General features: G+C 41.9%; 1 protein-coding gene across 1 annotated transcript; it reads left to right on the top strand.

Annotated features, from left to right (window-relative positions):
* Positions 1 to 4,316: 4,316 nt before the first annotated feature.
* On the top strand, positions 4,317 to 9,775 carry LOC141113328 (protein kinase C theta type-like). The gene is made up of 5 exons (XM_073606389.1): positions 4,317 to 4,679; positions 5,726 to 5,927; positions 7,467 to 7,655; positions 8,483 to 8,611; positions 9,653 to 9,775. The coding sequence occupies exons 1-5, from the start codon at positions 4,345 to 4,347 to the stop codon at positions 9,773 to 9,775; spliced, it is 978 nt and encodes a 325-aa protein (XP_073462490.1). The 5' UTR covers positions 4,317 to 4,344.
* Positions 9,776 to 12,265: the final 2,490 nt, after the last annotated feature.

Here is a 12,265-nt window from a genome sequence, read left to right as displayed (position 1 = left end):
TGTTAGTACTGATCAATTTTCAAATATATAGAGTGTATACCATAGATTGCAGATGCTATAACTAAGAAACCAATATACGTTTATATTTACCAAAGACATGTAGCAGAATACATTTTGGCCCAAATTAATTTGAAGAAATTAAATTGTTTTAATTATCAATTAATATACGCTTATTGGAATTATTTTATTACCAAAAATATGTAGCAGAATACATATTGACCTAAATTGATGAAGACATTCGATTTTTTAAATTATTTTATTGGATATGTTTTCTAACTGAAAAAAAAAAATATTCCTTTTTTTTAATTTTCAGTGTTTTTTCATTAATTTTAATTTTTTTTTTTACCAAAAAGATTGTAGACGCTATAACAAAGAAACCAAATAATATAAACGTTTTTTTTTTTTTTTTTTTTTACCATTGACATGTACCAGAATACATTTTAGCCTAAAATTTATGTAGAAATGAGATTTTTTAAAATTATTTTATTGGATATGTTTTATAACTGAAAATAAAAAATATTGTTTTTTTTTTTTTCATTTTTGGTCTTTTTTTATTTATTTTATTTTTTTAAACAAAAAGATTGTAAGAAAACAATTAATATACACTTTTTTTTTTTTTTTTTTAGTGAAGCCATGTAGCAGAATGCATTTTGGTCTAAATTTATGAAGAATTTTTTTTTAACTATTTTATTAGATATGTTTTCTAACTGAAAATAAAAAATATTCCTTTTTTTTTAATTTTCGGTGTGTTTTCATTAATTTTTCTTTTTTTTTACCAAAAAAATTTTAGACGCTATAACAAAGAAACCAAATAATATAAACTTTTTTTTTTTTTTTTTTTTTTACCAAAGACATGTATCAGAATACATTTTGGCCTAAATTTATGTAGAAATTAAATTTTTAAAATTATTTTATTGGATATGTTTTATAACTGAAAATAAAAAATATTGTTTTTTTTTCATGTTTGGTCTTTATTTATTTATTTATTTATTTTAAACAAAAAGATTGTAAACGCTATAAGTTAGAAAACAAATAATATACAATTTTTTTTAAAATCAAAGACATGTAGCAGAATACATTTTGGTCTAAATTTATGAAGATTTTTTTTTTAAAACTATTTTATTAGATATGTTTTATAACTGAAAAAAAAAAAAATTCTTTGGTCTCTTTTACATTTATTTGAATCTTCTGTTTTTTTATTTATATAATACAAAATAAAAAAATCCAAGTGGAGATCAAATACCACCAAAAGAAAGCTCTATTTGTGGGGAAAAACCCTGTAAATGTCATTTGTATACAGTGTTTCATAATGATGCAATTGCCAATTGAAGTAGCACAGTGCTAAATAGCAAAAATGTTCTGGTCATGAAAGGGTTAAAACCTTCTGGCGCTGACATGGTAAAATAAAAGAAGAAAAAGGATCCTTATCCTGGTGTGTTATCTTTGTGAAATTTGTCAATATGAGGACGGCACATTTCATGGATGGGGTCGTGTTTCTTGTAATTTGCCACACATCTGAATTTGACATTTATCAATGGGAAGTAAAACAGGAATGAACTGGTTTATTCCAGAAATGGAAATCTCAACAGTCATCTCATCCTCCCCTCCCCTCCCCCACAGAATAGAGAAAATTTGAAATTTGACAGTTGAAATCCACAAATGTACTGGCTGAGGTCATGTGACCCCCCAGCAGCCTCACATCTCTGACATGAGAATATACAGCCTGACTTGTTTACAATTTAGGGGAGACTTAGGGGAGGAGTCATGTAACTAGCACTGTGATGTGATTGGGCAGTGCAGCTATAAATAGCATCCTGGCTTGTTTCCAACTTAGCGGAGTTGTCATGGTGACCAGCCCTGTGATGTGATTGGCCAGTTTGAATAGCACGATGATGTCATCGGCAGTTAGTGAACAAGCCATCTTGGCTTGTTTCCAACTTGGCAGAGTTGTCATGGTGACCAGCCCTGTGATGTGATTGGCCAGTTTGAATAGCACGATGATGTCATCGGCAGTTAGTGAACAAGCCATCTTGGCTTGTTTCCAACTTGGCAGAGTTGTCATGGTGACCAGCCCTGTGATGTGATTGGCCAGTTTGAATAGCTCTATGATGTCATCGGCAGTTGGTGAGCTATAAACTGATCAGTCACACCTGTGAGGAGCACAGAAGAGTCTGACTTCTCTTGGAGTGAAGATCTGTTTTTCTGAGCTCCTGAGATTTCTTCTTCTGTGACCTTTTCTGCGAGTTTCTCTGCGTTTTTAACCAGTGAAATGAGAAAAGTGATGATGGAAAATATGTTTCCAAAAATAAGACCTGAGCCATTTAATGGCTTTATGAAAAATAGGGATGCAGTCCCCACAATATCATCTGTAGGGACTCCCCCAAGCTGTGACACTAAAAACACCATGAATGTTGCAGCTATTAGAAACATCATGAAAAATGCCGTACCGGCAAGAAAGCCCATGAAGAATGCTGTAGTGGAAGTCCCACCCATCGTGACTTCCCCAAACTGTGACAATAGAAAGAGCATGAAAAATGTTACAGCGATTAGAAACATCATGAAAAATGCCGCTCCAGCTAGAAAGCCTCTGAGAAATATAGCAGCAGATTTCCCACCTCTTGTCACACCCCCGAGCTGTGACACTAAAAAGAGCCTGGGAAATGTTGCAGCTATTAGAAAGATCATGAAAAATGCCGCACCAGCTAGAAAACCTATGAGAAATGCAGCGGCAGAAGTTCCACCTCTTGTCACACCCCCGAGCTGTGACACTAGAAAGAGCCTGGAACTTGTCACTGCAGGATCTCTACGCTGTGACAGCCAGTCAACCTTCATATTACACCGTCTGCTTGGAGAAGGCGGATACGGACAGGTAAGTTCTCATTTTCTCATCTATAACTAGATTAGTAGCTCCACCCACAAAACAAATCCCTCCCCAGTAACTAGCCACCCAAAACTGATTGAGCTACTGGTAGACTTAATGATGTCACTCTGCCTTATGGAGGGGAGGAGCCGGGAAAACAAAATTAAGAAAGCTCTCTAGAGCTGCACGATTCTGGCCAAAATGAGAATCACCATTTTTTTGCTTAGAATAAAAAGATCACGATTCTCTCACGATTCTCGCGATGTAAAATCTTTCACATTATACAAATAAAATGGGCTAACTTTACTGGTTATTTTTTTTTTTTTTTTTTTCATTCATTGCATTTAAAAGATCGCTGCGCAAATACAGTGTGACGTAAAATATTGCAACAACCACCATTTTATTCTCCAGGGCAGTGATGGCAAACCTTGGCACCCCAGATGTTTTGGAACTACAATTCCCATGATGCTCATGCACTCTGCTGTGTAGTGGAGCATCATGGGAAATGTAGTTCCAAAACATCTGGAGTGCCAAGGTTCGCCTTCACTGCTCCAGGGTGTCTACTAAAAAAATATATATATATTGTTTGGGGGGTTCTAAGTAATTTTCTAGCAAAAAAAAATGATTTTACCTTGAAACCAACAAATGTCAGAAAAAGGTTGAGGCTCGGTTCACACTGCTGCACTGTGAATTTGTTCTGTTTTTTGTCCTTTGGGAGGTGCGAATTTACCGCGATTTTATCGCGAATTTCAGGAGTTGGACATAGCTGCGATTGATATTCTAGCCAATGGAATCATAAAGTAAAAAAAAAAGGTGTTAACTTCCTGTCTACTTCCTGGTTTTTGTGGAGAGTAGTGTGGTGGAATTCGCACATATGTGAACCATCAATGTGATTCGAGAACGATTTACATTGATGTCTATGGAGACTAAATTCGCAACACAATGCAGTAAACTCGCACAAGACCCTTTTTTTTATCGCATCGCATTCGTAGAGAAATCGCAACGCATGTATGTGAACGACCGTCATTGAAAACAATGACTTTAGGGATGACATGTGAATATAAAGTGCTTTTGACGCATCACATTCGTTATGAACTCGCATCAGTGTGAACCGGGCCTTAGTGTTTAAGTGATTAAACTTTTTTCACTTACACACACACAGTCTATTCCATTGACAAATTGTTACAATGTTTATACTTAGTTCAACTGATAAAGAATGTTTTGATTCTTGGCAGACTGCCCAGTTTTTCTCTTCCTTTCTTTTGAAGGCTGTGGCTTCAGAAGAGCAGAGAGAATTCTTTGCATAGAAAGAATTGTGAAACACTTTAATAGAAAGAATTGTGAAACACTTTAGTAAAGATCGCGATAACGATTCTTGACGATTAATTGTGCAGCTCTAAAGCTCTCCCTGTCATAGATATCAGAAGACAGTCCGTCATCGAGCCTCGCAGCCTTCATCAATAACTACTTCTGATTCCTCCTCAATGCTAGTTACATCCTTTCCCAATAATGAAGAACCGTTCTTTCCTATAACACAAATGATTTTTGTCTTTTCTCTCTTTCAGGTCTTTCTGGCAACTCATTCTGCAACCAAGAAGATCATGGCCATCAAGTCAGTTGTGAAGACTTCAGATCAACGTGGCGCCATTGAAACAGAGCAGAAGGTCATGCAGATGGTGGCAGGGTGTCCATTCCATATCCAGCTTTACACCACTTTTCAGACCCGCCATTCTGCCTGTTTCGCTATGGAGTACGTCTCTGGAGGGGATCTGTTTGATTTCACCGTAAACAATTTCCCTCTTAATATTTCCGTCATAAGGTAAGTCTCATCACCACAATGATAATAGAATAGAAAGAAATCTTTATAAGATATGTCGTTTTACAATCCAGGCTTTTAGGAGTTTAGAATTACATTGGACTCCATTAGAATGTGTAGCTACATCAGTCCACCCAGATCTGACGTAGATACTTTAGAGTAATGTCACTCCATCCCCCATAAATTGGGGACAACGCACCTCTCCCAAGCTTAGATACTCTATATTATCATAGTAGGGTTGGGGTTCAAAGTAGACTGTTCATACACATGGCATTCCGCAATCCCAGTTTCCCCAAAGCGGGCAGTGATTGCACCATGTGGGGAAGGAGATGGAGACAGTCCAGAGTCACCTAGTAACGTTCTTTAAGAGTTTTCTGATGCCGGGAGGTGGAGCGGGGTTTCTGACCATGTGACCGCCATGATTCATTACCCTGGTACTGTTTTTTAGAGGTGGCGGTCTAACTAACCGCTGGATTCGTTTTATATGCAGCGGGAGGGGACTTCCTCCACTCCCGGCACCTACCACAGCTTTCTCAGGCTCTCTCATCCTACCGGGAGACCCAGACGACCAGCTGGCACGTTTACTGGCTGGTCAGACAGCTGAACAAAGCTGTGATCGGCTTTGATCGGCTCTCCACTATGGTAACCCGGATGTGATGACATTGTGACCTGACATTTTTAAGGAATCAAGATCATTGAAAAACACAGATCTCGGTGTTGTGAATGCTTTTAAGGGCAGAGGAGAGACTTGGGGTCTTATAGTACCGGTCTCATGCCTATTGCTGTGACAAGCATGTTTACGGCCTGGATCCTACCAATGGGTTCTCCCAGGAGACTCCAGAATCTGGGATCTGATAAAACCAGAAATGGTGAGCAGGTGCCATACCCAGAACTCCAACCGTACTGTCACCTAAATAACCTCAAAGGTGGGACCGGTGATGGGATAGAGCCAGGTACTCCCTCCCCATGCCCATGGATAATGTTTTTACCTAAGTTCAATGACTGTAAAATGTAATTCCTTCATAATCTAATTTTTTTCTCTTTTATAGATTTATTGCGGCGGAAATATGCTGTGGATTGGAGTTCCTTCACAAGCGTGGCATTGTCCATAGAGACATCAAGTTAGGCAACATCCTAATGGACAAGAATGGTCATGTCCGTATTGCAGACTATGGATTGGCAGTAATGGATCTGTTCGGTAATAAGAAGGTGATGGGTGAAGCCGGAACAATTGGATACATGGCGCCAGAAGTAAGTCACGCTCTGTTTACCCATCACTAGGCCTCATCTATTCAGTAGATCACAATCCAATCACTAGCCCTCTGATACTTGTAATATGAACATTTTAGACTGCATACAGAACACTGCAATGTAAATCACCTGATTGGTAATCATTAAGCTCTTTGCCGCCGAGCTCTGTGATCGTGCCCGTGGGACCCGCAAACTCGATGTCCGCCGGTGTCCCGCGATCGTGTCACGGAGCTGAAGAACGGGGAGATGTCAGTGTAAACACAACATCTCCCCGTTCTTCCTAGTGACATGTCACTGTTCGTCTGCTCCCTCTCATCGGGAGCAGCGATCAGTGACATGTCTCTTGTAGCCACGCCCCCTAACAGTTAGGACACTATCCTAGGACACACTTAACCCCTTCCTAGCCCCCTAGAGGTTAACCCCTTCACTGCCAGTCACATTTACACAGTAACCAGTGCATTTTTATAGCACTGATCGCTGTATAAATGTGAATGGTCCCAAAATAGCGCCAAAAGTGTCCGATGTGTCCGCTATAATGTCGCAAAATTATTAATAAAAATGCCATAAAACTATCCCCTATTTTGTAGACGCTATAACTTTTGCGCAAACCAATCAATAAACGCTTATTGCGTTTTTTTTTTACTACAAATATGTAGAAGAATACATATTTGCCTAAACTGAGGAAAAAATTAGGTTTTTTATAAATTTTTTGGGGATATTTATCAAAGCAAAAAGTAAAAATATTGCTTTTTTTTTGATCAAATACCACCAAAAGAAAGCTCTATTTGTGGGGAAAAAAGGACGTAAATTTTGTTTAGGAGCCACGTCGCACAACAGTTAGTTAAAGCGACGCAGTGCTGAATCGCAAAAAGTGCTCTGGTCTTTGGCCAGCCAAATGGTCCGGGGCTTAAGTGGTTAATATATGTCCATGGGGGGGCAGCCATTGTGTATGCCGGCTCTGCCTCCTGGTTCAGCTGTTGGGCACAGTGAATTGTTCTTTGCCATTTCTCTTGCTTAAAGCAAGCCTAGCTACAATATCTATAATAATGGACATATGAAATAGTAAACATATAAAAATTTAAAAAGGTACTACAAGGTTAATGTTGCGATGATTTCTACTGGAGAGCAGATATCACTACCTGCTCTCTGTTACACTCTGCAGAATTATGGCCCATTCATTAAATGCATGCCACTGTGTAGAGCCTGTGGTATCCTATGAAGTTCTATATACTTAGCATAACAAAGAGAACTCTGATTTGATTAGGGTGAGTCACATGACTAGGCTCTCGCTCAAGTTTTTTTTTTTTTTATGTTTACACCCATTCCCTGTAATAGCACTCAAAGTCCCAATTCCACCGCTGTGCTTCATAAATGTAATTTTTATTAAAGTAGTGCTATTGCCACAGTAAGGACATACTGGTGCTTTGTAAATGCCTCCCTTAGAATACATGTTCAATGAATACATATTATTATTTCCCCTATAAAAGGATGGTAAGTTTGTAGGAACTAAGTAACTGATTTCTCTTCTCTGATTGGCAGGTTATCAATGGCGACTTCTACCAGTTTAAACCCGACTGGTTTTCATTGGGGGTTCTCATATACGAGATGGCTACCGGCACTGTGCCATTTCCTGCCCCCAACATGCAGGCATATAGGAAGGTTGTGAATTACGAAGATCCTGTTTACCCCGCAGACATGGATCCACACCTGAAGATCTTCATAGACGGAGTAAGTACAAGACATTTTTAATTTTGAAGAGGCACAGGGAAGGTTTCTAGGCCTACTACTGCTGCTTTAGGGGTATAATGTAGGGGTGTTGCCAATTCTGGTTGTCAGCTGGATTGTTGGGTAGTTTGGCTTCTTCATCCCATGGTGAAGATCCAATGGGAATACTTCATCCTGGGGCTGAGGGCTGAGAAGATGATGCCACATGGGGTCAATCACTGATGTGCACATTGTATGAGGTTATCAAAGCAGAACTCCTCCCCATGTATTATTGTTTTGAATATAGTGGGGAGGATTAGATCACCTGCCTTCATTTTAGACTTGTCTGTGTCCCTGTTGTGGACATTTTGTTTCATATCCTGTCCTGGGGACACGGAAATCTCACCAAGGAGGGACACAGAAAGCAACCACAACCTAACAGAGAGGTTCTAACCCTTTCCAACTCCATTCATCAAACTACTTTTATCGCCCTGTGCTGATAAATTATGTTAATGAGAAGAAAAAAATATCCAATCTCCTCCCTTTTCTTGTGGCTGTAATTCTACTTTAAGTGTCACCGCCAATCTAAAGAGCTCAGGCAGTTAGAAGCGATCTAATGGCGGCACATCATAATGTGTACTCATTTGTTGTACTGGAATATAATATGAATTCCATCCATGTCAGTAGACATCCAGCACCTGTATTTGGCTATATGTTTGTCTTCACATGCTATGATCCTCCGATGGGTGAAAGGACCGCCCAGGAGGAGACACAGTGTAATCAAAGTTTTTTTTTTTTCTTTTCTAAAAAGTGCAAAATTAACTCAAAATAACTGAATTTCTCTTTTATAGCTGCTATGCAAATGTCCGGACAAGAGGCTTGGAGACGGCAGAAAAATAAGACAGCATTCATTCATGAGGCTTATCGATTGGAAGTCGCTGGAACAAGGGAAAGGACAGCCCCCTTTCTCAGTATGCCCTGTAAGTACACAAATCTTTATATTATGAGGATTCAAAAAGAAGATTGTTACACACTGTAAGGAGCATTGCTGTGTCCTTACAGCTAATGTAGGGGGGTACAGACATATCCCAGCCCGTAGGAAAACCTCACAGACTAATCAGTCAATATTTCATTCTCTACGGGAGAAGTAAATAAGATTGAAACTTTCTATGCATCAGACGCAATGGGGATGATTTACTAAAACTGGAGAGTGAAAAATCTGATGCAGCTGTGTATGGTAGCCAATCAGCTTCTAACTTTCCGCTTGTTCAATAAAGCTTTGACAAAAAAAAGCTGATTGGTTACCATGCAGAGCTGCACCAGGTTTTGCACTCTCCAGTTTTAGTAAATAAACCCCATTGGTGCACAGCTGGGAGTGATAGTTGAAGTGAGAAGGTGCAATGGTTGATAATACAATGTCTGGGGTGTCTAGGACATTTGGCTTTGACCATCATGATGTGGTGGAAGGCATGGGACCAGACATGTAGTTTGCTTCTAGATTGGTATCCTATCTGCTCCTCCACTGCATGGAAAGAGGAAGAAGATTCTAGGTTGTATTAAAGAAGTTGTTCGATGTTAAAGCCCAACTTAAAAAATAAATAAATTGCGCAGTAGGCAACCACCACCCCCACCCCACCCTGCACTCTAATGCTTTATTGCTTGTAAACTCTAGGGGCAGAGAAAGAGGGACCTAGCCCTAACCTCTCTGCATCATCAAGTACAATACAGGCCTATCAGGCCTTCATTGTATGTGAGGGGGTAAGAATGTGACCATGGCTGGGAAAGCTTTAGAGAGGGTCTGTGAGGGATCGGTTGCATAGATATAGGCTGTCCAAAGCAAGGAATAAATTATTACGCCTTATTCCTCTACCCCTAGGCAAAAAATCCCCCCCCACCACGCAAATACTGCAAGGGTAATTTATACTTGTTTCTGGAATTGGGCTTTAAGCAATATTCTGATATTTACTCAGGTCAGAGATCTATGAATACAGAATCTCATTTTTGTTTTTTTCATTTTGCAGGGCTTGGACATGGACATGGAAACAACCTGTCGTCTTACTCCATCAGCGATAGATGTCAAGGCATTGGACATTCCAGGAAAGAAATTATTCTTGCCTGGATTCCTAAACATCGACATGTCGTGAGGACGCCTGTCAACATGTAGTGTGTGGTGTGTTGTGTGTAGTGTGTTGTGTGTTGTGTGTAGTGTTTAGTGTGTTGTCTTTAGTGTTTAGTTGACAGTGTGTGCCAGCAATGCCAGCAAGGTGCCAGCCAGCAAGCCACCCACATTAGGGTGCCAGCCAGCAAGTCACCCACATCAGGGTGCCAGCCAGCAAGCCCACCCACAGCAGGGTGCCAGCCAAAAAGCCGACCCACATCAGTGTCCCAAACAGCAAGCCACCCACAGCAGGATGCCAACCAGCAAGCCCACCAACAGCAGGGTGCTGTCAGCCTATGTTACGCTATGGGGATGGAGCAGCCAGGCAGCCGGGGAACACAGGTCCTAATTTGTGTGTATTCAGGGCCACCCACCCACTCCTGCATACCTGTCAACTTAGGGCTGTGTTTGTCCAGCTGCTGCGTCCCCTTAAAGGGGTGGATGGACATGATGATGAAGATTCCACATATTTGGACAATAGATCTTGATGTGACATAATACCCGGATTTGACCTATATATACCGATATATCCATGAGAAATTTGGAGAGGACAGTTCATCTGTAAAGACATTGATATCATCTTCAGAAGATCCAGATGAACAAAGATTCAAAATCAAACAAAAAAAACTGCACTGTACAGAGGAGCCACCCACAGCAGAGTGCCAGCCAGCAAGCCCACCTGCAGCAGGGTGCCAGCCAGCAAGCCAGCCACAGTAGAGTGCCAGCCATAAAACGCCCACCCACAGCAGGGTGCCACCCAGCAAGCCACCCAAAGCAGGCTGCTTTCAGCCTATGTTACTCTATGGGGACGGAGCAGCTGGGCAGCCGGGGAACACAGGTCCTAATTTGTGTGCATTCAGGGCCACTCACCCACTCCTGCACACCTGTCAAATTAGGGCTGTGTTTGTCCAGCTGCTGCGTCCCCTTAAAGGGGTGGATGTGGGAGGTGTGCAAGCCACTCACAGCAGGATGCCAACCAGCAAGCCCACCAACAGCAGGGTGCTGTCAGCCTATGTTACGCTATGGGGACGGAGCAGCCGGGCAGCCGGGGAACACAGGTCCTAATTTGTGTGCATTCAGGGCCACTCACCCACTCCTGCACACCTGTCAAATTAGGGCTGTGTTTGTCCAGCTGCTGCGTCCCCTTAAAGGGGTGGATGGACCGTTCATCTGTAAAGATATTGATATCATCTTCAGAAGATCCAGATGAACAAAGATTCAAAATCAAACAAAAAAAAACTGCACTGAACAGAGGAGCTACCCACAGCAGAGTGCCAGCCAGCAAGCCCACCTGCAGCAGGGTGCCAGCCAGCAAGCCAGCCACAGCAGAGTGCCAGCCAGCAAGCCACCCACAGCAGAGTGCCAGCCAGCAAGCCACCCACATCAGGGTGCCAGCCAGCAAGCCCACCCACATCAGGGTGCCAGCCAGCAAGCCACCCACATCAGGGTGCCAGCTAAAAAGCCCACCCACATCAGGGTCTCAACCAGCAAGCCACCCACATCAGGATGCCAACCAGCAAGCCCACCAACAGCAGGGTGCTGTCAGCCTATGTTACGCTATGGGGACGGAGCAGCCGGGCAGCCGGGGAACACAGGTCCTAATTTGTGTGCATTCAGGGCCACTCACCCACTCCTGCATACCTGTCAAATTAGGGCTGTGTTTGTCCAGCCGCTGCGTCCCCTTAAAGGGGTGGATGGACATGATGATGAAGATTCCTCATATTTGGACAATAGTTCTTGATGTGGCAAAATACCTGGATTGGACCTATATACCGATATATTTATGAGAAATTTGGAGAAGACAGTTCATCTGTAAAGACATTGATATCATCTTTAGAAGATCCAGATGAACAAAGATTCAAAATCAAACAAAAAAAAAACTATACTGTATAGAGGAGCCACCCACAGCAGAGTGCCAGCCAGCAAGCCCACCTGCAGCAGGGTGCCAGCCAGCAATCCAGCCACAGTAGAATGCCAGCCATAAAACGCCCACCCACAGCAGGGTGCCACCCAGCAAGCCACCCAAAGCAGGGTGCCAGCCAGCAAGCCCACCCACAGCAGGGTGCCAGCCAGCAAGCCCACCCACAGCAGGGTGCCAGCCAAAAAGCCCACCCGGAAAGAAAGAAAGAAATTTGGAGAAGACAGTTCATCTGTAAAGACATTGATATCATCTTAAGAGCTCACTGGTTTTAAGACTCAGGAAGGAACCTGAGTGAGAGGAGCCCTGGGTGTTGGACTAAAAAGGTTTGCTTTTTTGCATGTTTTGTTGGTGACGGGGACCAGCCCCGCACTGTATAGAGAGGAGACTATTTGTTTAGTTAGCGCCGGACGGCAAGGATTTCATTTACTGTTTGTTTGTTTTTATTTTGCAGACCTCCTGCAAAGAAACCTGGCATCCGCCAGATTTTGAAGAAAGTGCCCGTTTGTGGACTGTCATTCAGAAAAAGGTGATCCCCCACGAGCTATTTCCCCACAA

This window comes from Aquarana catesbeiana, linkage group LG12 (genome assembly GCF_042186555.1).
Source record: "Aquarana catesbeiana isolate 2022-GZ linkage group LG12, ASM4218655v1, whole genome shotgun sequence".
Taxonomy (NCBI): Eukaryota; Metazoa; Chordata; class Amphibia; order Anura; family Ranidae; genus Aquarana; species Aquarana catesbeiana.
This window is presented reverse-complemented; position numbering and strand designations above follow the sequence as displayed.

Bases quoted from the DNA above. Each gene is read 5' to 3' on its own strand.
- LOC141113328 (XM_073606389.1), top strand. From the start codon at position 4,345: ATGCTAGTTACATCCTTTCCCAATAATGAAGAACCGTTCTTTCCTATA. The intron at 4,680-5,725 runs GTAAGTCTCATC...TCTCTTTTATAG, and splicing joins CTTAATATTTCCGTCATAAG to ATTTATTGCGGCGGAAATAT. The intron at 7,656-8,482 runs GTAAGTACAAGA...TCTCTTTTATAG, and splicing joins TGAAGATCTTCATAGACGGA to CTGCTATGCAAATGTCCGGA.